Source organism: Xenopus tropicalis, chromosome 5 (assembly GCF_000004195.4).
Source record: "Xenopus tropicalis strain Nigerian chromosome 5, UCB_Xtro_10.0, whole genome shotgun sequence".
NCBI classification, from domain to species: domain Eukaryota; kingdom Metazoa; phylum Chordata; class Amphibia; order Anura; family Pipidae; genus Xenopus; species Xenopus tropicalis.
The window spans coordinates 29,471,863-29,496,697 of record NC_030681.2 but is presented as its reverse complement, the minus strand read 5'-3'; the positions used below and the strand labels follow the sequence as shown (position 1 = coordinate 29,496,697).

General features: G+C 34.8%; 1 protein-coding gene across 1 annotated transcript in view; it reads right to left on the bottom strand.

Annotated features, from left to right (window-relative positions):
• The window catches only part of macrod2 (MACRO domain containing 2), a 1,296,131-nt gene that overhangs the window by 23,798 nt on the left and 1,247,498 nt on the right, over positions 1–24,835 (bottom strand). The window contains exons 13-16 of the mRNA XM_004914719.4: positions 23,294–23,368; positions 10,978–11,049; positions 9,733–9,792; positions 9,374–9,415 (exon numbers count right to left, since the gene is read on the bottom strand). Of these exons, the coding sequence (XP_004914776.1) occupies positions 9,374–9,415; positions 9,733–9,792; positions 10,978–11,049; positions 23,294–23,368 (249 nt within the window). The remainder of the gene's footprint in view (positions 1–9,373; positions 9,416–9,732; positions 9,793–10,977; positions 11,050–23,293; positions 23,369–24,835) is intronic.

Here is a 24,835-nt window from a genome sequence, read left to right as displayed (position 1 = left end):
CTCTAGCTTGGGAAATATCATCAAACTGAAAAGTTTTTGGTAAGCACAGCCTTTGCCATAGGTACTGGCTCTCACATTTATATTTTTGCATTATTACTTTGTAACAAATACATATAAATATGCTGCATTTACAATTATTTTTGTTCATTAAGTGTTTGCACCTTTTCTAAGAAAATAATGGAAATGTTTAAGGTCTGTTATTTTCTTTCTAAAGCAATTTTTTTATCCATAAAGCTCTTTTTCATCACATTCTTATCTTCATCCCACACCCACATGAATCCTCTGTAGTTTCTAATCCTAGAATAAATGTTAGTGTACAATATTTGTATAGTAGCTGATACATATGGCATTGTCTGCTTATTTTCTGGCAAAGGTTTGAGAATTTTACTCCACATCCTCTTTATCGTATAATTTTAAAATGATTTGTAAAATAAATATTTAGAATAACAATCTGTGCAGTGTTTCTCTGTCATTTCAGTTTTTGGTAGTAATTAAGTCTGAAATTATAAAGTTCTCATTTTAACATCTTATGCAATGGGAAAAGAGACGTTTAACCCTTGAGGGAGATATTTTTGATGTACACGTCAAAACGTGCAACAATTTTTTTTGCCATGTGTCATATTTTTTTTACATGTGCTAAATTTTTTGCTGCATGCCAAATTTCTCCACAGCAAATTTTTGTGCCCATTTCATGAAAGAATCCGCCAATGGTGAAATGCAGAAATTCAGAGAAAAGCCTGGTGAAAACTTTCTCCCCTCACTAGTAAAAAGGCAGAAATTTACAAAAATATACAAGAATGCAAATTTTGCTGCAAATCCATACCAGATGAAAAAAAAATTGCTCATCTTTGTTCATAATGTTCAGAAATTAACAAAATAATTTATATTAAAATAATAATAAAAAAATAAATAAATAAATAAATATATATATATATATATATAAGTAATAATCATCTGTGGCCAGCACACCCTTCAATACTTTGTCAAAAATTTATTGAAAACATATTGTTTAAACAATATGTTTTCAATAAATTTTTGACAAAGTATTGAAGGGAGTGCCGGCCACGGATGATTATTACTTTTTGCATACTCACATTTTGGCTGTGCACCCCGCAGGATATTGAGCCTTGGAGTGCTGACACTATTTGTATATATATATATATATATATATATATATATATATATATATATATATATATATATATATATATATATATAATAATGTATAAAAAAACATTTTTCAAATTATTCACCCTGGAAAACTGTCAGAATCTATATTTCCCGTACTGCAGGTAACAAAATACTTGGTTAAATGAGATATCTAATTACAAAACATATTGTAAAGAGATCCTTTCATACAAATGTGGTTTTTAGTTAAATAATTAGCATTTTATAATGTTTGGGTTCATGAGAATGCTGATCTGTCCCAGTTGCCCAATTTAACATTTCAGCTACTGTGGCTGTTTTAGTAGAAGAATGATTAATGTAGGACATTTGGCAGGTGTTACAGTGATAAAGGAACCAAGGCTGATGTTGATGTTGGCATCAAAGTGTGAGTGTAAGAAATGATTGACTGTGGCAATGTTGGATGAAAATGCATATTCCTGCATAGTGATGTCCTTACATTGGTTTGAAATCTAAGGCAAATACTAACAGCACTGGTTAACTTACTGCAAATATTATTTTTGGGTAAAGTAAGCAGTGTCACTAAGCACATTTCATACACAGCTTCACAGAGAAGGTTATTATGGTCTGGTTTGCATAATGATAGTAGGACGTGTCTAGGGTTTTAAGTGAACATGCAGATGAACCCATAGCATTAATTAAGATGTTTGCTTAGCCAAAAGAAATCATAGTCAGCTATCATTGTTTCTTAACAGCACTTAACCAGACTAGGATAAAGTTTCCCACCATATGCAACAATAGACATATCTTTTAGGGCAATATCAATTTGCTGACTGTCTTACTAGTTTTTCCAGATACTGGTATTGGATCTGTAATCCAGAAACCTGTTATCCAGAAAGCACCAAATTATATAAAGGCCATCTCGCATAGTATCCACTTTAAGTAAATATGTGTTTTATTATTTCATTTTTCTCTGTAATAATAAAACAGTGCCTTGTACTTGATGGTAACTAAGCTGCATACTGATGACAGAAAAATACTGCTGGGTTTATCTAATGTTACATTTTTTATTAGGGATGCACCAAATACTCTTTTTTGGATTTGGCTGAACCCCAGAATCCTTCGTAAAGGATTCTGCCAAATACTGAACAAAATCCTAATTAGCATATGCCAAATTTTCAAGTTTTGTGTTTACGTGACAAAAAGTCACATGACTTCAGATTCGGTTCAGCCAGGAGCGTGGTTTTGGCCGAATCCAAATCCTGCCAAAAAAGACCCTAGACTTAAGCAATAGAAATCCAAATATTCGGAAAATGCCAGATTCCAAGCATTTCGCATAACAGATCCAATACCCATTACTTGATGTCAACTACTGTAGTATGCCTTCCTTTTTGTAGTAAAACAATCCTATTTTTTCATGGTTAAGGGGCTCATTTACTTATATTTGTATTTTTTATTCACAGTTTTTTTTTAAAGTTTTTTTCGTGACAAAAAATGCACATTTTCACTATTTATGATGCGTCAAAACCACAAAAAACACGAATACAAAAAAAATACAAAAAACTGTTGAGATCGTGTAGAAATCAAAGGGAGTTGTTCTAGGCAAATTATAACATTTTACATTTGTGGATTACATATACGTTTCACATTTTAATTCAGTGGTGTTTTTTTTATATTCAGGTCTTTAAATAAATGACTAGACCTTCATGGTTTTAGTGTAAATGAGTTTATTTGTGGTTTCAGAAACCTATAACACCACAAAAATCAGAATGTTGGTAAATGGGTCTTTAAATATTAATTCATTATATACATACAATGCACATTTGGTTGGACTAGTAGACTTGAAGTTTACATACAGAAAGGGAAAGGAAATACCTGCATTAAGTCAAAATAGAGACATTTAGGTTTGTCGTTTGTACAAATGCACACATCCCATCATGGCAGAGCCCTTGCATAAGTCTCAAGTAAAAACAATGTACATTGTATCGTGCTCTGGGGTGTAAGGACCATGTCAATGTTTGTCTTTATTTAATTTGATCTATTTCAAGAAAATATGGAGTGGAACTGTGGTACAAAATCTTTAATGTTTAGAGTAGATGGTCAGGTAGCAGATATTCTAAACAGAAAATAACTGCATTTGACAATATGAACAACAACCAGACATGATCACTCATTGCTATTGGTCCAGCTGTATATTAATACTTATTAATGGACAGAAAAGAATTAGCACATCTGGTTACAAAGACGCATTGCACAGGTGGTGGGAGCAGATGTTCTATTGCTGTTCTTTTGCTACTTTTGTTTGTTTTATATCTGTAAACAATTCAAATCACAATGCGTGTACTTAGAATCTAATATATGATTTATTAAATTGTCTATAACTTATCCCTTCTTACAAACATACAGCACCAGCTGTTCCGAGCTGATCATTTGTTTAACATTGCCCTTGTACCTATTAATGTGATAATCAAGGCACATTCAGTTAAGAATGGCTTTAATACTGGTTGTATAATTCCTTTGAGATGCAGATTAAAAAGAAGATGCAAATTGTTTCTGCCTGCTAATTAATCTTGATTTTATATGCACCATTCTGTAACTATGGATAAATCTCACATGCTGAATTGGAACTAGCATTCTAAAGAAAAGAAAGTTCTCACTGAGCTAGTTAGTTTATTGTTAAAGTTTCCATTGAATCAAGATTGTCCAGTGAGGACCATACCATTGAAGTTAATTAGAAACAGAAGCAGTCTGATTTGTTCTAAAGGTAAGGACCCTTAAGTAAATAATATCTGCTAGAATCCGTATTGTACAAACACACAAAGAAGAAAATTAAAGAGATTTCCTGAATACCATGTGAAATACTGAAAGAGAAAATAATACAGAATGACAAAGAGCTCTAAATGAAATTTGGTAAAATAGGCTGTGGAGTAATGCTCCAATTTAGAGATGCCTAACCTTTCTGCTTCAAACTCTTTCTGAAAATCTGTAAGGACTTTAAATGATCTCCTGTGAGGGATTAAAAGCCTTAAGCTAATTACACTTGGCGGAGACTTGTTTTAGATGAGATGGGAATAAAATGAAACTTTAGAAAGGGTGAAAAATCTCTGACCATCTGCTAGTGATGTTACACAGAGAGCAGCGGTAAAGAATCGCAGGGCAGCTAGCCACCGAGAAAGGTGCATGGTTCTTTTAATTACTTTGTCATTGAAACTATAGCTTAGATTAATGATAGGGAAAATGGGGAAACAAGCACAGCAAGCCAAGCAAAAGCAATAAACTCGAGATACGCAAAGAAAACAAATGATTCTGTCTCTCACTAAAAATGTCTTCTAATTAGAGACCTCTGTTAATCTATGCTAAAGTAACCAATTTTTGTAACCTACGAACACATTTACTTTGCAGTTTAGAGAAGCACAGAGGATTAATTTAATTTGAAATGGCTGCCAGAGGAATTTCAATCCACAACAGTCCAGCATTTAGCTAGCATCGTAGTATTTTATTTATTCTGGCTAGCCATAGAAGTATACAAGAACCTTTATCTTGTGGCTCCCTATTTAATTCTTCCTTTCAATGGGGGTTGGAAAGTATAAACAACAGAAACAAATAGGCAGTAATGGGTATTGGGTACGTGGAAAACCAAACTTCAAAGGCAAATTGTAGAACATGTACCCAAAAAAGGAATAACCACAGCTGCACCTTAATGTAATGGATCTGGGTAGGTTCCAGGGCCAGGATGCATGTCTATACAAATATACAGTATAGAGTATTGCCACAAATAATGCAAACGCTGGCTCAGTGCAGCTTGAACGTTACATATCTCTATAGTGTTTTATAACAAGAAAAATCAATATAAATTAACTTTTAACATTTCTTCCAGAAAATAAACAACCATGGTCCTTCTATACCTCTTTCGACTAAGCAGAAACAATACAATATTTTGATACTGGACTGCTGTGGATTAGAAATTTGGTTTTATAGTCAGCTGTATTTCTGTCTCACACCTGTCCATGGTATACACTTTTGTATGTTTTTGTCATAGGTGATGTAGACTTTTGATGTCATGGTTGCTACTATTTCATGTATGTATGTATGTATGTATGTATAACTTTATTTATAAAGCGCCACAAGGGTACGCAGCGCTGTACAATCTTACAGAATACAAAATTACACACAGGGAGGACAAGTGATATAATAAATAAATACAATAAATAAAAGATGTGCTGGGTGGAGGGGATTCTTTTGCCCTTGGGGATAGTTTCCATGTCAAGATTTAAGTGGCCCATGTCTTGATTGGATTGGGTTGGTTTCCCTGACAATTTGGTGATAAAAGTGAACATTTTTCTGCCCAGCACTTTAATTGTTGACACAACCACCGTAAATGCATTAACGACATATAACATCCTCCAGGAGAGTTTAGATATATATGTTTTTTAATTAAGAAAGTATAAATGATGGTCTTTGATTTTCACCAATGAGAAGAATCAATCAGTCTTTTTGGATTCTTTTCTCATTGTAGCAGTTGTTGGATTTTACTGGTTGGTCTTCTATTGAGTAACATGTTTAGCAAGTACCTTTTAGGTCTCTAGGTTTCTTTGGGCAAATGTTTTTATTGGGAGATAAATCCCTTACTGAGCATATTGTTTAATCATGTAAGAAGTTCCTTATTTGAAAGTACTTGACTTTGGAGATTAGAAAGCACTTTAAAGTTCTCAAAAAGTCCCTTTTAAATATCATATTATTTGTATTAATAACTGTGGCCTAGTTGATTAAAGTTGTTTAAAGTATGAGAAAGTAGGAGCTAACGCTGATTTTATTTTGTGGTATTTGCCCTTATGTTTTCTTGAGTAATTGATGGTGATGGGGAAGGTACACAAATAACAAGGAAGCACCAACATCCTGATTGTGCCAATCCTGCCTTTCTTCTTCTTGGCAGTCAAGGTGTTCATGCTGCTTAGATCTGCCCATTTTTCTTTATGGAATCCCACTAGCATATCTTGCCTTTAGAGTTGTTTATATGTATATATATAAATTAGATATGAATGATGTGAATATAATGTTAAAATGTATACGTTTACGTAATTTATTTAATTTATTTAATGAATATATTCTTAATCTATTAAGCACTTGAAATATGGGTAAACAAATTAATTTCTCAAAGGACTGTACTTCCCAGTGGCTATAATTGCAACATGATGATGACTTTCGTTCAGACACCAAACACTGAAAAATCAATGAACTAATAAGACTTTTACTGAAGCTCTGGTGGTCTAACCAAGCATTTTATGATTGGCCCCAGTGTATGTTGATTGTTTCATTAGCTTGGGAACCACATGTGTGCAGATGCATCTGTCTTGAATATACTTTGGATCTCTTTATACTATTAAGAAGTGAAAGAATCTGAAGTGATTAAAATGATAGTGGGAAGCGGTCAGAGTGAGTTTTTTTATGTGGCCCCTTTGTTGTAGAACTTCCTTCAAAAATGACTGTAGATTACATTTAGTATAAATCACGGAAAAATAAAAGATCTATTTATTCTTTGCTAAATGTAAAATTGTGCTTCCTTAATTGCGACAATGAAAAACAGTTTTGATCAATTCCTTTTTCAACTGCTCCCCGGGACAATTCCCTGCATTCTAATTGGAGCTGATAGTCGTGCAGATTATATTATGGAACAGCAAAATGTTAATTCTCTGTTAATAGAACAATAAAACCAAGAACAAGGAAGCTACAATTAGAACGTAATAGCGCTACAAATGATTCCGCAATTGAAGCATATCAGAATCATTTTACTAAATTTAAATCAAGAGCTTTAAATACAACAAAAGCATTGGAAGAACGGCATGACTCACAATAAGAACTAAATTTTTCATGTATAATGCAGGATATGAATCTGCGAATAAAAAAAAGTATGCAGAGGGAAACGTCTTACAAGATGTATCTAGGAAATGAGAAGTGTCATATCAAGATGTCACTTTTTCTAGCACAATCTTGCACTTTAATAAGTATCATTGTCACTGACAAAGGACATTTTACAAGGTCAGCGTAGTTAGCAACAGCTTGATGTTACAAGATGCCATCTGGGCCTGCTTTCATGTGAAACAAGAATTGATGTTTTGAGGGTGTTTGTAAGATCTAATAACATTTACTACAAGTAGCATTTGGCTAACATAAATGCCTCACAGTAGCTTTATTAACATGTGCTGTATTATAGAGAGCATGCCAACAGTGACTCTTTAGTATTAGCTAAATCACAGCTTCCTGCATCCCCAGCCATGGCGAGAATGAACAGAATACCAATAGCACTGTACAGGTATGGGACCTGTTATCCAGAATGCTTGGGACCTGCAGTTTTCCAGATAAGGGATTTTTCTGTAATTTGGGTCTTGAAACCTTGTTTACTAAAAAATAATTTAAGTGTTAATTAAACCCAATAAAATTGTTTTGCCTCCAATTAGCACTAATTGTATCCTAGTTGGGATCAAGTAAAAGGTACTGTTTTATTACAACATAAAATGTAAATTATTTGGTTAAAAGAGAAGGAAAGTCATTTTGGCATTTTACTGCCAATAGCTTTGCCACATTAGTGCCACCTTGAACACTATATTTATTCTGCAGAAAGCATTACCATACCTGAGTAAAGAGCCCTAGAAGCTTTCTCTGTTTGTTTAAGATTGCCACTGCCATTTTAGCTTGGTCTAAACAGCTTCCTGCTTGCATCTTAGCCGTTGTAGGGTGGGGGGAGTGAGTTTTATTAATTCCTATGGGAGGGGGGAGCAGGAGAAGGGAGAGAGGAGAGAACTGTGCAGACTCTGGCCGCAGGAATAAAGGATTTTTCTGAGAGAGGAAGTCAGATACCAAAGAACATGTTTACTAAAAAGGAGACAAGAAATCTTTTCTTTTTTTTGATAGAGAACTGTATTTGGCTGTATTTACATAGACAATTCTGATAAAGCTTACTTAGTTTTTCCCTTCCCTTCTCCTTTAAAATGGAGTCTATATGAGATGGCTTTTTTCTATAAAAAATAATTGGTTACATCGGATCCCATACCTGTAATACTATAACAGGAAAATGGAGTATGTTATTTTGGTTTTCATTGACTGATGCATTAAATGATTCTTGTTTATTTCTATGTACTATATATATGTATTATGCACAAAACATTTGGGGCTCATTTATAAAATTAAGGGAATATTTGCACCTTAGCAGTAATCCAGAGAAACCAATCAGTGATCAGATTTTTTTCAGCCAGCTGCAGGTAAAACAATACAAACAAACATATTTTATTGTTTTACCTGCTATGGGGCAAATATGCCCAGTGTTTATAAATTAAATAGAAAGTGCACATTATAATCCATTGCTTTTATTCTGTAACCCTAGTTGTAAAACCCTGTGTTAATTAGTTAGTGTAAAAAGCTTTATAACTTGCAGATGCTATATAAATATGCTATATATATATATATTGGACCTTTTTTCCAAATAAACTTTTTTTTGCAAAGTCCCTGTGTGTGTGGCTCACTGTCTTTATATATATATAAAGACAGTGATATATATATATCAATAAAATTTTGCCTACGGCAACCAATCATAATGTTGGATTCATTGCTCTACCTGCAGCTGGCTAAAAAAAGGCAATCACTGATTGGTTGCTGTAGGTAACATTACACAGTGATAAATGAGATCTACTATACTTTACTTCCAGACTACTATAGGCTACCTTTCAGCACTCTACATGCCTGACTTTATAACTTTATAACTTCCATTCAAAATCTGTCAGATTGACTCATGTCTGAAAGTAATACTATTCTTAGATTTCTAATTTCTGTTATTTCTAATAAAGCCTTTCCAACAAATTAAAATTCAGGGATGTTAAGGGCCAAAAACTTGCATCCCCTAAAGTGATCCCTGTACTTAATGCCTTCCAACATGCAGTAAGTACAGGGTACCTTGAACCCTCTGGCACTCATGGCTTCAGTGTTCTGGATGATGAGCAAGGTATTGACCTGCCAAGAGAATCCCATAGACCCCACCTTCTGTATAAAATACATTCAAACATAAGCAGCGCTGCATATAGAATGAGGGGCTCTTTGTGCTCCATTTCAAGAGAAAAATTAAATGGTGGAAGGTAGAAAATGTCAAAACATAGCAATTTGAAAATGAAGTAATGTGGCATCAACAAAACCAATGTTTAAGCTAATATAAATGCAAGCAGCTTATTGATATGTGAATGACATACTGTACACACATTACCTTTTTGAAAATCTGAAGTCTTCTCTGGATCTCTGTCCAAGTCTGAAAAAACATATTAATTCAATTATACTGGAGATAAGATTATCATTGAATCTATAGTAGACTTTAATCAGAGCATAAGCAAGTGGCTGCTTTCTGCAATTTCTGTTCTCTGCTGAGCAGAACCTGCAGAGTATAGCACAGGTGTACTCTAGGTACAGTACCTTGCACATAAGGCCCACAGACTAACGTAACATTTTAACTCCCTACATAATATAGAAGTGACATTTTAAGTTGGAAAAAACTAAAACATTTATAAAAAAAAACAAATAATGTAAAAAGTGAGTAATCATATCATTGTGGATTTAAGACTGAAATACCTTCTGTCTCCACTAAAACTTTAGGTTGACTGGTCTCCATATTTTCTGATTCATCTTGCTCTGTTAATACATAAGAAAGAACAAACTATGGTTAGCTGTACTAGTAAAAATATTATCATTCATAAACAAGCAAAACTCTACAAATCAGCACATCTTATACACCATATGTTTTTGCATATAACACCGCCCTTTGTGGAGTCTAGTGCTGTCAGATGCAACTCCTTGCACCTTCCAAATGGAAAGCAAATGTAATTGCACCACACATTTCCAGGAAATAAATAACCCCTTGCACTAATCTTATCCTAATTGGCCTTCAATTGGGACCTGCATATCCTGCCTGTATATATTTATATGCTCCAACCAGGAGGGTTGGCCTAACAATTTGGGACCCTACATCCTACAAGCAGAGCAGTTGTCTAATTACTTCCAAAATTATACATTACCAATTTTTTTTTGTAATTTGTATTTTATTAAGTTTAACACATTACCAATATTTTTAATATCATTAATTACAAAAGAATCTTGCTGAAAGATTTAGATTTATTTGTGAAATTGTGCTATGTTCTAAGGATTCTAGTCTAAACTTCAGAACAGAAAAATATTCTGGTATATTATATGCTGCAAGGAAAGCTGTAAATTTTCTGTCTATTGTTTGTTTAGTTGTGTGAGGTGCCAATCTGTTTCTCATCACCTCCCCACAACCACATAAATAACAGAATCTGGAAATACCATCTTGTAGGTAAGTAACATTTTAGAGTGGTTGTATAACACACTAGAAGAACAATGGACCCATACATGTTCAGATTTTAGTGTTCTGGCAAATGATCAAATATTGAATGCAGCAATCTAAAACTAACATTCAGACTAAAATTGTAGACTAAAGCCCTTAAAATACAAATTGGTTGATGTTCTGAACATAAAATAGTTGGTAGACACCAATCGTACGAAAGGGAAATACATTGTTGGTCCCCCAAGGATATCATCAGATACACAGATGCAGATTTTATCGTTAAGACCAACATTTTCTACCCTATCTGATCACCTAAACAACAGATCCCCACAGTATGAAAATTATTGGGCTGATAATTCTGACCCAACTGCATAATAGCAAACCTGATGTTTGCTAATGGAAGTTGAACATTTACCTTTGGTGTAACCCCTTTTAGCATGTATATATTGAAGATGTGGGTTTATGCATGTGTTTCTTTATTTTAGTCTATGCTTTAGGTGCAGTTTGTACAATACCTTGTGACTTTTCTTCCATAATCATTTTTGCATCTTCTGGTTCTTCATTCTTCGGCTCAACAGATATTATTGCTTTTCCCATTAAAGAAGAAGAAAAAAACATACATAAAAATATATAGGAATGTAAATACTTTGCATTGCCCTAAAATAAAAAAAAAATCTTTATTCTATCATATTTATTTAAAATGACCCATAAATGTACTTAATAAATCTAGACATTAACTCAATAAAGATCTAGAAATATATTCAATGAGTTCTGTGATCATTTCCATGAGCAATGTAAATAGAAATGTAGGCTTGCGTATCTATGCAGAAGACAGTAAATCTGCAAAACATTAAAAGAAAACCACTTGGAAAGATCAGTAGTAGCAACAATTATGAAGCTAACATCTTAATAATAATTATGGCAGTCTATAAATGAAGAGGCTGAGTGTTTGCTACCAAGAAAAATTATACCAAGTTTAAATATCTACTCAAATGCTACAGTGACTCATAAAATCAAATTTAATCACAAATCAATATGTTTTTAAACAAACAATAAAAATGAAATGCTTCCAGTTACTTGTTTTATTGCTTTCCAAGACTAAAGTGTGTGCTAGTGCACAATGCATTATAGTTTGGCAAGGCAGTCCTCTGCTTGTTTTATTTGGAAATAAATATTTAATCAATGTTTGGCTTTTAATAAATGTGTTATTCATGAGGGATGCGGGATTTACTGCATTAAAAGCTGGAGTATTCTGGTTATCCAAGAGCAGATAACATTCTTTGCTAAAAGTGAAAGCTGCCATAATAAGGCTACAAAGCTCTATTGTTATTTATTTGCTGTGCACGGACTAAAATTGCTGCGAAAAATGTAATAGACTGTGCTAAATAGGGAAAATATTCAATTACTGGTAGTCTTTAAGGAATCCCCTGGTCTATATTTGATGAATCAAACTTCATTGTTCTAGTTATCACGGCACGAAGGCCCTCACTGGGGTTGAAATCAGGACGAAGAAGGAAGCTGAGTTCAGAAAGTCCAATACACAATCAAAGGGGTTAAGAAATCTCAAAGTGGTATTCAGGCAAATCAAATCAAAGGGGTTAAGAAATCTAAAAGTAGTATTCAGGCAAATCAAATCAAAGGGGTTAGGAAAGCTCAAAGTAGTATTCAGGCAAAAAGTCAAGACAGGCCAGGAATTGACCCATATTAGGGCATTCAACCCCTGTCTTTGACATCTATTTATTTTGAATTTCAATGTGATGTTTCATGCGGCGGTGCATCACCACACACTGTGCCAACATGACATTGTGGCCATCGATCCGCCATCTAATATTTATCTAAATTTGGATTAAATATTTCCTAGATGCCATTACATCTTTTAATACTTTTTCTTACTTTTCTTAGTAAACAAAGTAGGAATTCTAGGAAAGAAGTCCTACCCTGGCTGTTCTTCAAAACTGAGTGGGTTAACTTTAACCTGTAGGGTAGTCTATAAAGATCAACAACTTTAAAGCAAAAGATCTCCATCATTCTGCTCAGAAATTAGCTCTCTGCTTGGGCTCTCATCACTAGCATGTACACTAGCACTAACATGTTTATGAGAAACTATTTGCATTAGGAAAGGGAAAAGGACTTAATTGCCCCATTTTTGTCTTATGTATTATGCATTAAGTTGGAACCACATTTTTCATACTAATGTCTTTTGAAATTTCTTATTTTATAACAAAATAACCTTTGGAAAAAAAATATATATATCAGAATTGAACATCTACATTAGAAGGACAATGAAAAGTTTGGTACAAGGTCTGTTTGTTGGATATTTGTTTTTTCCACGGCTGTGTGGAAAATAAACACAATGGGAAACTCAACAACTTAAGGATATAATATGTGGCCGATTGAACATTCAAATTAAATTTTTTCCCCTTTTGTGCAAAAGCTCCCAAATTCAAATTATGGTTTCCAAAATTTGAAGGTTTCAAGAACTATTAAGAGCTAAAAACCCTGAAAAACCAAATATAAAGCCATGGCATCTAAAAGATTGTAAAAGATCTAAAGATCTAAAAGTTCATGTAGAAGTTAATGGCAGTAGGCTTAGGCAAAATGTAGGCTTTTTTTCTTTATTTGAGTTTTTCAAATTTTTTTTTTTTTTTAGAATTTGTAGACCCATTGAACATGATGAGAATAATACAAATGTGATGCATTCAAGTTTTTTTCATGGCTTAATTCACAATGGGTAAAATTTTGAGTTTATTTGAATTGAAAGAAAATGTAAGAAAACAGGGAAGAGTCCTATCCTAAAGTAACTCTAAAAGGCACATTCATTAAAATATCAAATATTTAAGTTATTGAAAATCTATGCCCCCATAATGAATACCTAGCCAAACAGATAGTTTATATTATGTTAAGTGACCTATTAGAGAATCTTACCAAACTGAAATATAAATATATAATTGAAAAATTACTTTTGACATCTTTTTCTTTGAGCTGCCATTTTGTGATGGGCTGTGTGCTCCCTCAGAGATCAGCTGACAGGAAATAATGCAGCTCTAACTGTAACAGGAAGTAGTGTGGGAGTAAAAGACAGGACTCTGCCCATTAATTGGCTGATGGGGCCTAGCATGTATGTGTGCCTAGCTTGTTTGTGTGCACTGTGAATCCTATGATACCAGGGGGCGGTCTTTAGTATGTAAAATTGCAATTTTCTATTTAGGATTACCCAATGGCACATACTACTAAACAAGTATATTTTAATGAAATTGGTTGATTTAAGTGAAGCAGGGTTTTACATTGAGCTGCTTCATGCAGTACATTTTTATAGAGAGCTACATTGTTCAGGGCTATAGTGTTTCTTTAAAAAACAACATAATAATAAATAAATAATAATGTAAATATGGACAGGGGATATAGGAATACACCATTTTAATGCAGATAATAATTATGTGTAGCATATCAGTAACTGAACCCACAGATTGCAACCATATGACAATGTACTGTACATCATAATACAAAATCCACATTGTTTATTCTTTTGCTTTGGTTAAATATTTATTAACAAACAGTGTATTGTTAATTAACTGAATCTACTGTACATAGCAGTACTACATACTACATAGTAAAAACATTATGGGAGAAATAACTGCAATAACTACAAGCTACAAACCAAATATTTTATTTATAGTACCATATGCGGCATATAGTAGACTTCCCCTTTACTGTATCTCTGTTAATCTCTCTCTCTTCAGCAAAGCTCCACAGGGAACAGACTGCAGGCTGGCATAATAATGTTAATAATCATGAAAGACCTCTCTACAGTATTGCCTTCTCTGGTTTCCTCTAACGGCTGCTAAATACCCAGAGGGTCAAGTGCAATATCTTTTTGAAATTTTATTTTGCAGATTTTTTTTACCTGCATTATAGACAAATGAAATTGAATTCAGAATAATGGTGGGACAATTGGTAAAGCCAAAAAGAAGAGAAATCAACACCATTTATGTGGCAAATAACCCTCATTCCTTAGTAGTTTTATAAAATTTCCTTAATAAAATAAAGCAGTGATGGTTCCTTGATCTATTTTATTTCTTTGCTGGAGGACAGTGCTAGAAGAATACGAAGAATCTCAACTGTATGTTTATGAAAAAAACTCAACTTTTTGTAGGATTCATGTTTTAATACATGGATTTTGCCCTGAACGTCCATTAAACACAACTCATTTTTGTTCATCTTGCTCACTATGAAACGCGCAGCAGGTACTTTTTTCGTACAGCATTGTGATGAGATAGAAACGAGAAAACTGCTGATAGCAAACTTTTCCTAGACATAGAGGGGAGTAAGCGCTGTTCTAAGCATTCTGTCATATACACTAAATCTCAGAGCAATAATACATCATGAACTGGAGAAACAGAGAGTCTCATCAAACAATGCAACAATAATCCTGTCAGAAAGTGTAAAAGCAAATAAAATCATTCATGTGTATCCCCTGTAATAATATTAAGGATTAAACCTAAAAGTCATGTTGTCTGCAATATGCATCTAGCACTGTTGGACTTCAAGTTGGACTGGAAAATATGGACCATTCCATGTTACCTTTGTATCAAATGTTAACTAAAGTTTACTAAAACTAAAGTTAAAAATTTGGGACAGCTCCCATTGACTTTCAAATGCCAGGTTTTGCATTCAAATAATGAATTTAATATTGGGATTTTGTGTTTTTTTAAAACCATTATTTAAATTCATGATTAGAGCAAAAAACGTTGAATAGTGGAGAAAAAAATACGAACATTGATAAATAACCCCCTTAGTATAATCCATTCTCCAGCTTCGCTTCTACTGGTGGGGCACAGAGAACATTTTGTGTATGAGTCCTGTTTAACGAAATGTAAACCTTCAAAAAAAATTGATATACATTTGCTCAGAGTGTTCTTCTATTACCCTTTAGTTTATTTTCTAGGTTTCAATATATTTGCAATTTTTAGACTGAAAGAACACCACCACCTGCTCATGAGTTCTGTCGACCAGGCTGACAGTCAGGAGAAATTTTCAGAAGAAGAGGAAAAACTTTCTGATGTTGCTTTAAAGCAGAGTCATCTGACATTGCTCTACTCTATTGTAAACAGTAACTTGAGTAGGAGCAATAAACAAGGGCTCTCCCTTGTGTTTAAGGGGTGCTGCTGGTTAGTGAATTTTATTATCAGGGAAAAAGAACATGTTACTAGCAGCTGTGCCTGTATAAACAAACTCTGTAATCTCCTTCAAACTCTTATTGAGTTTGACTAAGGTAACATTATGACATTGACACTGAAATGAGTTGACATTATGGGGGAGATTTACTAATCCGCAAAGGTCCGAAGGCGTCCCAATGCGTTTTTTACGTAATGGTCGGTATTTGTCGCGTCTTTTTCGTCGCCGTCGCGACTTTTTCTTATACTTTCCTCAACTTTTTCGTCGTCGTCGCGAAAAACTCAGATTGGTTTTTCCGCCATTTACTATCGCTCAATACGAAAATATTGCAATGGCGACTAAATAATTGCGCAAAATACAATAAAGTCGCGACGGCGACAAAAAAGTTGCGAAAAAATTTTCGTTTCCAATACGATTTTTTCCCTTTCGGGATTCGGATTCGTGGATTAGTAAATCTGCCCCTATGAGTCTTGAAATTATAAATCTCAAATGCAATCAGTATAGATAAAAGATGTTATTGAAAGGTTATTTGAAAGGTAAATTTAAAGGAAACTCGAGAACACTACTGGGTGAGGGTTTAAAACTTTCTAATCTGAGTTTTAACTTATAGCCCCCAAGGTCTTACAGGTCAATGTAGATACTACTCCTAAACATAAATGACTCCATTTATGTGAATTAATTCTGCTATATGGATAGCAGTATTAGCAACATGAGTACTACAGATAGAAAATACACAGCTTTTATATATATATATATATATATATATATATATATATATATAGCTTGTTCATTTAAAGTGTAAAATTATTTAGCATGAAAGCAATTAACACACAGCATGTCTATCGGTTATTTTAAGATGAATTGGGGAAAAAGCCCTAATAATGTGAAAAAAAATTGGAGCAGGTCTATAACAGCCTCACTACTTTGACTCTTAAAGTGTGTAGGGTTCATTTTCTAAAGTGGGTCAAAGAGCAAATAAATCTTTATGTTTTTGCCCACAATGTACCTTGCATCCACCCTTTGGGGGCACAGTTTTGCACCACTCAGCAATCTAGCTGAAAACAAGACCTTATATTTAAGACTTCTATACAGTACCAATTAGTATTTCTGCAGTATAATACAAGCAGAGGTGCCATATTAAAACTTCAATACTTTTCCATCAGTGCCTTGGTGCCATCCTCACTTTTTTTTTAGCCCATCTCTGCAAACGGTTTTGGCCCAGGCAGTCTATATGTATGTCACACACTGGGATATTATGTCAAATGGCACAAAGGGGTGGATATATCTAATAACATCTGAAATTGTGTGCAGAATTCACCTTAACTTTACTGTTCAACAGCCACCCAACCAAGGCTGGTGTGTCGTTTATCCACAATTGCAATGTGGTTGCCAGTAGTAGTAGTATGGACTTAACATCTTTATATTCTGGCTCATGTAGTAGGTGGCTTATTACTGTTTTCTACAACATTTTCTTGTATATAGCATTAACTACTTTGCCTAATATTATAAGTAGATATGACATTATATAATATAACATTATCTTTAGCAATTGGACCACAATAAAAGGTGCTTACCAATAATAGGCAACAAGCATGAAGAAGGTAATCCTCGGCTGTATAAATCCCACCACTAAGTTTCAAAAGTGACCAGTGCTGGGCCTGAGGTAAGCTACAAAAAGCAAAATGGCACTCAGGGCTAACGGGAAATATTTCCTTGTTAGAAAGTCTTTATTTGCGAAAAAGATGCAACGTTTCGAGGCCAATCAGCCTCTTTATCAAGCTTGATAAAGAGGCTGATTGGCCTCGAAACGTTGCATCTTTTTCGCAAATAAAGACTTTCTAACAAGGAAATATTTCCCGTTAGCCCTGAGTGCCATTTTGCTTTTTGTTTTCCTGCTGGTTTTTGTGAGGGTGCCGATCCCTCTGGCGATGTGCACCGGGCAGTTAAATTTGGAGAACTAGGGTGTGCGGTAAGGCCTCTGTTGTAACTATCCTGAGGTAAGCTACCCCACACCCACCCCAACGATACTCTCTCTCAATACTCTGCACTGGGTGCATTCGCACATATATTCTGAGGTGCACATAGGATTCTGGGCTTTCAAGGGGCCAAAATTATGGGAAGGCATTGAGAAGAGGTATGTGCCCGGCACCCCCATCACTTTGCCCTAGGCATGTGTCTCTTCTGCCAACCCTTAGTTCTGGCCCTGAAAGAGACTGAACAGATTCCTGTAATTATACAGGTAGAAATACAGTGTATACTATAACAGAAAATACTTTAGCAGAACTGAAAAGAAACCTACACTTAGTCAAATCTAAATGTCACAAATGCTTGAAAGAAATGTTTTAAAGTAGAATTCTGCTGTTACATCAATACTGCTCCAGCATATTGTATCAATAACAGCACGATTTCCATTGTTTTTTGAGAATGGCAAATTTTTCAGGCACAAAGACAGAATATATTATGGTGTTCTACACAGAGAACCTAAAGGCTTATCAGTAGCTTTCTGGAATAGAATAAGCTAGACGCTGCGTATAAAGAGTACTAATGATATCCTTTCACATAATCAAAACCTCTATAGTATAAATACATTTTAAAAAACACAATTTAACACTAATAATATTTTTCACATGACTCGGTTATAATACTATATTGCCACCGGGTTTCTATATATTTTGAGTTATGTACATCATTAGCAATGTTCCCTTGTCAAGGTGGTGCCGAAAAGCCCAACAAAAAGCTGAAGTTACAGAGAAAAGATCCTCATAATAGATACTGCGGTGCCGTTGATGTATGGAGACAAAAGACTTAATAGAGTCATCCCAAGACAAAAGAAGCATTCAGCATCATGAATATGCAAATGACAGAAATGTTTTATGCAAATGTAGGGCAGTAGGTAACTTTGCAGTCAACTCAGCGCAAAATGTGTGGAGTCTCTTTGGCAAAACATACACTCAAAATTCTGAGGATAACAATAAGATGGGAAAACAAACTATCATTATGATACATAAAATACTATCCTATTAGTATAAATATCTATAAGCTGCAGTATATCCTAAAAATATGCCCTTGTGATTTCAGCGAGTGACTATTAGAACTGAAAGAAGCCATTGCTTTTGTTATGAGAAAGCCTTTGGGTGGATAGACTTATCTATCTTTATCATAAAAATCACATAATAAACCCTCTACTGTAAATGTCAGTGTTAGAAACTGCCAGTGATGAGTAAAATTGCCCTATTTGCAGAAAAAAAATTTAAAATGGCAACATTTCGCCATTGGAGACTTGCCCCCATATGTAATAAAGGCACTGAGTTTGCCCAGTAGTAGTAACCCATAGCAACCAATAAGATGTTTGCGTTTAAACAGATGACCAGTACATTCTACCTGCCGATTGGTTGCTATGGGTTACTGCTCCTGGGCAAATTAGTGCCTTTTATTACATACCCCCCCCTTTGTGTGTAAAAATTAGTGTAAGGGTTGAGTTTCTTACAATGACAAGAGTAATTGTTCTGCATAGAGAAAATAGAAAATAGGTAATAGACCATCTGTGTGAAAATGTAGCTTCCAATGCAACGAGCAAGGTCAAGTAAAGACGTTAATGGCTTTATTTTGCCTTGAACAGAAAGAAAGAATAACACAACAAAGTACTGTATGTATGCCTTTCTATAGGTCTCAGGCTTATAGAGACACAACCAATTTGTCTTTATCTCAATGCCAAGTCTATGGTCATTTCTCTTTCTTAACAACGGGAAGAGCTGATGACAATCAAGTCCTTTGCTTGTAGGTCAACAAACATGCTTGGTTTGACCCTTTTTCTCACTTATAATTATAATATAATAACTATAATACAATTAATAATGAATGTAATCATATTATTTGTGCAAGTTTGTTTTCTTGTAAATTATTTTAAATAGCCTAGTATATAAAATGGAATGACATATGAATAGGAAATGTAAAAATAAATAAAAAAACAAAAACATTTAGGATTAATAAGGGTCTTATTTAACAACGCTCTGTGCTGTGATGTAAGATGTACTGAACTATAGGTCAGAACTTTAAAAGGGATTTAATGCTTTGATCTTCTTTCAAATGTGCATGCATAAGTGATGCCATTAAAATATTTCATATATTAGTGGATAAAAAACATACACTTTTATCACTTGTAGTTATGATTTTGAGACCAAAAGAGTATAAAGCCATTTTTGATTTTTTTCATAACATATATTTGTTTTAGAGAGAGTGATACCAGGCAATTATTATATGATGATATATTTTTGTCTAGTTCTGCAACAATCCGTGTGGTGTTGTTAAAGCAATATCGCTTAATAAAATTTTCCACCAGTGCTCAATGGGTATCCCACATAAGCTGTACAAATTCAACTCCATAGGCAGTGTGCAAAGTGCAAAAAAGGCCACAATTTGGCACTCTGCCCACTGTGTGGGCTCCATTTTAGGATGCAGAGACCTGCAGACCATTCTCTTTGAATCTCCCTCACCCTCTACCCACCTCAAACTCGTACATCATTTGCACACTCAGGTTAAGGAATGGAAAGATGCACAGAACGTAAAGGCAGGCAGTAAGGACAGGGCTGGGATGTGTTTCGTGGCTCTGCTTTGTGCAGAGACCAACAACCCTAATGGGGGCACAAGTCCTGTAACATGGGCACTAAGGGGCACTACCTTGCTTCCATTAGTACCCTTGCACCCCCCTTCCCCCAAGAGTTGTAAATGCACCCTCATGTTCTTTGTTTCTGCAGTTTGAAGCATTAAACACAGTTATCATAGCTCTACAGAAGTAATTCCTCTTTCTCCATGTTTGATTTCAGTGCAACATAATAAAACCAAAATGAAAAAATATGAGTAAAAGTGCTAGTGAAGAGCTTTCTTCTTATTGATACATTCTCTTGCATTTGTTTTTGGTCAGCAAAATGCTTTCAATTATCTTGAATTTATAACTAAGGCTTTGATCAACTTTTTTAGAGACAATAGGCCTGTGTTGTAGGGTTCAGATCTCTTTGCTAATGACCAGGGGGATTATGGAAGGCAATGAGCAATCAGCATGATACACTTCAGTAAGGCATTGATTTCATAGATCAGATACGCCTTTTATGCCCTTTATTAATTTTACACTGTATGGATAAAGATCAAATGAAAGTAAGGCGACTGAACACTTACATCTTGTGTCACTTATTTCTATCCATGTCACATCTATAGCTGCCTTTTTTTAAAGATCACTATGTAACTAAAGGTGTAGTTGAAAATAGTACACAATATACTACACACATGAATATAGTAGCATTTCTAGATCGAAGTCTGTAAACCAGGCGGCCACATATCACCCTAGTATACATTACAGTACAGCATCCATAGCTACTTAGATCCCAATTACAGTGCCCATTTACCCTGAGGATACATAAGGCAGAGCCAGGGGTTACTACTAAATCATGCTCCTTGCTACACTGTTCAAAGAGAAAGCACATGTTAATGATGCAAAAATATATTCATAATGCACATTGCACACCAGCATTTGCATGATGTAAAATCTAAATGTATTCCTTGTGCTTCCATCACACCAGTGTTGTGTCAGACGAGTAGAAATCACAGAAAAACTGGTGTTTAGATATTTTTATAGTTATAAAACACTGCATTGTTTTAGCATTTTGAGCTTATGAGTATATCTTTCCTTTCATTTTGTTAGGAGTATTTTGTAGTTTTCCCATCTGCAGTCTTTTATGTTGCCCCTGTGTTTCAGTATATACTGTAAATATATATAATAATATACTGTAAAATCCACTATGTTGGGACCTGGGGTTTTCCAGATTAGGGGACTTTTCAAAATTTAAATCTCCAAACCTTAAGCCTACTAAAAAATTATTTAAAATATTAAATAAACATCATTAGTATTGTTTTGCCTCTAATAAGGATTAATGATATCTTAGTGGGGATCAAGTACAAGGTACTGTTTTATTATTACAGAGAAAAAAGGGAAAACATTTGAATTGTTTGATTAAAATAGAGTCTATGGGAGATTGCCTTTCTGTAATTTGGAACTTTCTGAAAAACAGGTTTCCGGATAAGGGATCCTATTCCTGTATGACTTATGACATTGAATTATCATAATAATTTTTACTTTTCTTAATTCGGAATAGTAGATATTATTCTTCAGCAGGCCCTACACAAAGCAATATTATTGTACTAAAGTATATTATTGCCACGTGCATTGGGCCCATTCAATCCCTACTGATTCCATGTACTATGGATGTTGATTAGTCGGTTCAGAAATTGGGCAGGTTTAAAAATTACATCTTCTGATGCACCATGTTTGCCAGTGCATTGGCAGCACCTTGGCCAATAATGTGTGCTCTTTGTATGGAACAGTGTGTGACCCATTGTGCACTTTTAACTTGTGTGGCTTGGGAGCCAATGTGTCCTAGTGTGTGCTAGATCGGCCCATGTAGTTATTTAGCATTTAGTACTATTATTATCATTATTATTATCATCATTACAATCTTACTCCATCCCATGTTATTATATATTAAAGAGTAAGAGGAGAAGGTTCATCCTGGGTCAAAACAGCTTATAGATTTAAGGTTAAGAGGCTTATCATGCTTTAAAATATTAATTTCAAATGGTTTAAGGAACAGTATTTTTAAAACCTATTAGGATGTCACCCAAGAGCTTTCTTCCCTTCCAAAATGCCCTAATTTTGGCAGTTCAGCATCATGACAAGGGGACTCCGAAAATTGACCCTTCGCCTTGAGGCACCCCACTGAACCCCCATGTCCGATTCTCTAAGAAGCAATGGAATAGGGTTGCTGCCTGCTTTCTCCTATGTAAGGGAGCAGTAAAATGACTTCCTCAGTGAGCTGAACCTGAATTTTGAGCAGCTGTCTCGCCAAAAATATGGCAAAAAATTAGAGAAAATAAAATATCATCTCCCAAAAATGAGATCCTGAGGATGGCATTCAGATATTCAAAAGACACAGCTGCAAAAGAAATTTCAGTAAAGCTATTTTTTTTAAATATGAAATAGAATGATTTAGCTAAACCAGTCTTAGAATTGGCATCATAAATGTTAATACAGGTATGGGATCCCTTATCCAGAAACCCATTAGGCAGAAAGCCCCTTATTACAGGAAGGCCATTTCCCGTAGTCCATTTTAATCAAATAGTTCAAATTAAAAAATAACGTAATTTTTCTCTGTTTTGATAATTATACTTGATGCCAACCAAAATATAATTAATATTTGTTGACAAAGTACGGAGGTCCAACATATGGAAACACCTCTTATCCCCAGGTCCCTAGCATCCTTAATAAAAGATCCCATACCTGTACTCAATGAGCTAACACCTACTTGTACTTGAAACTGTTGAAGGGCAGGTCCACTCTTAGTATAACATGGTGCTTTGCCCTATAATCTCCAGTTTATCTCTAATGGATTAAGCTATTAGCACTTCTTCATTATTAAAGGCAACTAATAAACTAAACTGAGGAATCATTAATGCAATAACATCGGAAATTAATTAAATAGAGAGAACAAAACAACAGTTTTTGTTGAGTATTCCTGATCTTATCGACACTTCCAGCAAAGAGAAAGCTGGCTTCAAAATCTTCATGAAAAGCGTTACAGCTTAATTAAATGAAACTTAATGTAATACCTGTGATTTTAGTCTCAGGCAATTCTTCTTCTTTTAAAGGATCTGTGGCAGGGGAAGAAACCTCTTTCCCTTCATCTGCAAAACAGAGAAAACCAATATATATATATATATATATATATATACATATATGAATAAAAATAGTTAGTATGCAGTTTGAAACATTCAGTGATACAAATTAGACTTGGTTATGTTAAAGGACCTTTTTCCTGTTCTCATGTAAACATTTGGGTTATTATTTTATGCTGGTGCTGGAGCTTGTTCCTATGATGCATTAAAAGTAGAACACCACATTGAGGTTCATTTATAACCCTTTCAATACAATTTATAAAACCAACACTTAAATACCTGAGTGCCAATGTTACATATTTTACATTAACCTAGGTGGAAACCTCCTGCATGTAAACGGTTAAGAATAATATTTAATATTATTTAATCCCTTATCTTTCTTTGTAGCTCCTTCCTATTCATACAAGTCTTACTAACAGCTAAGACTACTACTAACAGCTAGATAGCTATAGCTAGAATAAAGCAGCAGGGGATAAACCTGAGCAGCAGATCTCAGCCCCAGATTTCATTAAATGCTCCTGTAATCCTGGAACTAGGGGGTAGACAGAAGAGGCGCAATCGGGGGGGGGGGGGGGTACACAAGGCAGGTGCTATCTTGCCCTTTGCTACCACCACCTAACATGTTGCATGAGCACCCTGCGTGAAGTCATCACACATTCTCTTTCATTTGCATGCACGCAGTAGGAGGCGAGGTGGCCGGCCGGGTTGCCTAGGGTGCCTGATCGGCTTGGTCTGCCCCTGCTCCCCAGTAATGGCCACTCACAGAAAGTATATGTTGAGGAATTGGATTCATCAATTCCACCTACACTGCTTCGAAAGGCAATGTATTTGGAACAATACACATTCCTTAAGGCAGCCCCATAGGGCATGAGGTATGTACAGGGCTCTGTTTGCATGAGTTGAATTGAGTTTGCCAACCTTGTATTGGATGCCAATGTTTTTTGGCCCAGTTTGCTATGTACTGTAACTATGCCAGCACAGGTATTTCTAGGCAGAAATAATCTCCTTGCTTAAAGCTTGTAAAGAGGGATACCCTAAACCTATGCAAGCATAGGTAAGCACAATTCATCAAGAATATGGTTAGCTACTTCCGCTTCAGGTTTCCCAGACTCAGATTGCCTCATCACCTCCTATGCTTTAGATAGAATAAGTTATTATCTTTGTAAGCTTTAAATGCATACTTTAAATCGAAAATACGCCTCCTTTTTTAATATGAGCTCTTTCAGTTTGGCTTGGGCCGGAATGGCGCAAAAACACTGTCTGACACACCTGATTTGGGGACTTAAGCCAAGTTCCAGAATTCATCACTTCACAATGTTAAACAAGTTGCATTAAAGTTTGAGTCCGAGGGCTGGAACTGGACCCCGAGAGCAGAGACAGACTGTAATAGTTTGTTTAAATCTGGGGAATCAGGTAAGCTTGTGTTAAAAATATGTATATGTAAAAAAATAAGGGTATATTTTCCTTTAAGCACAA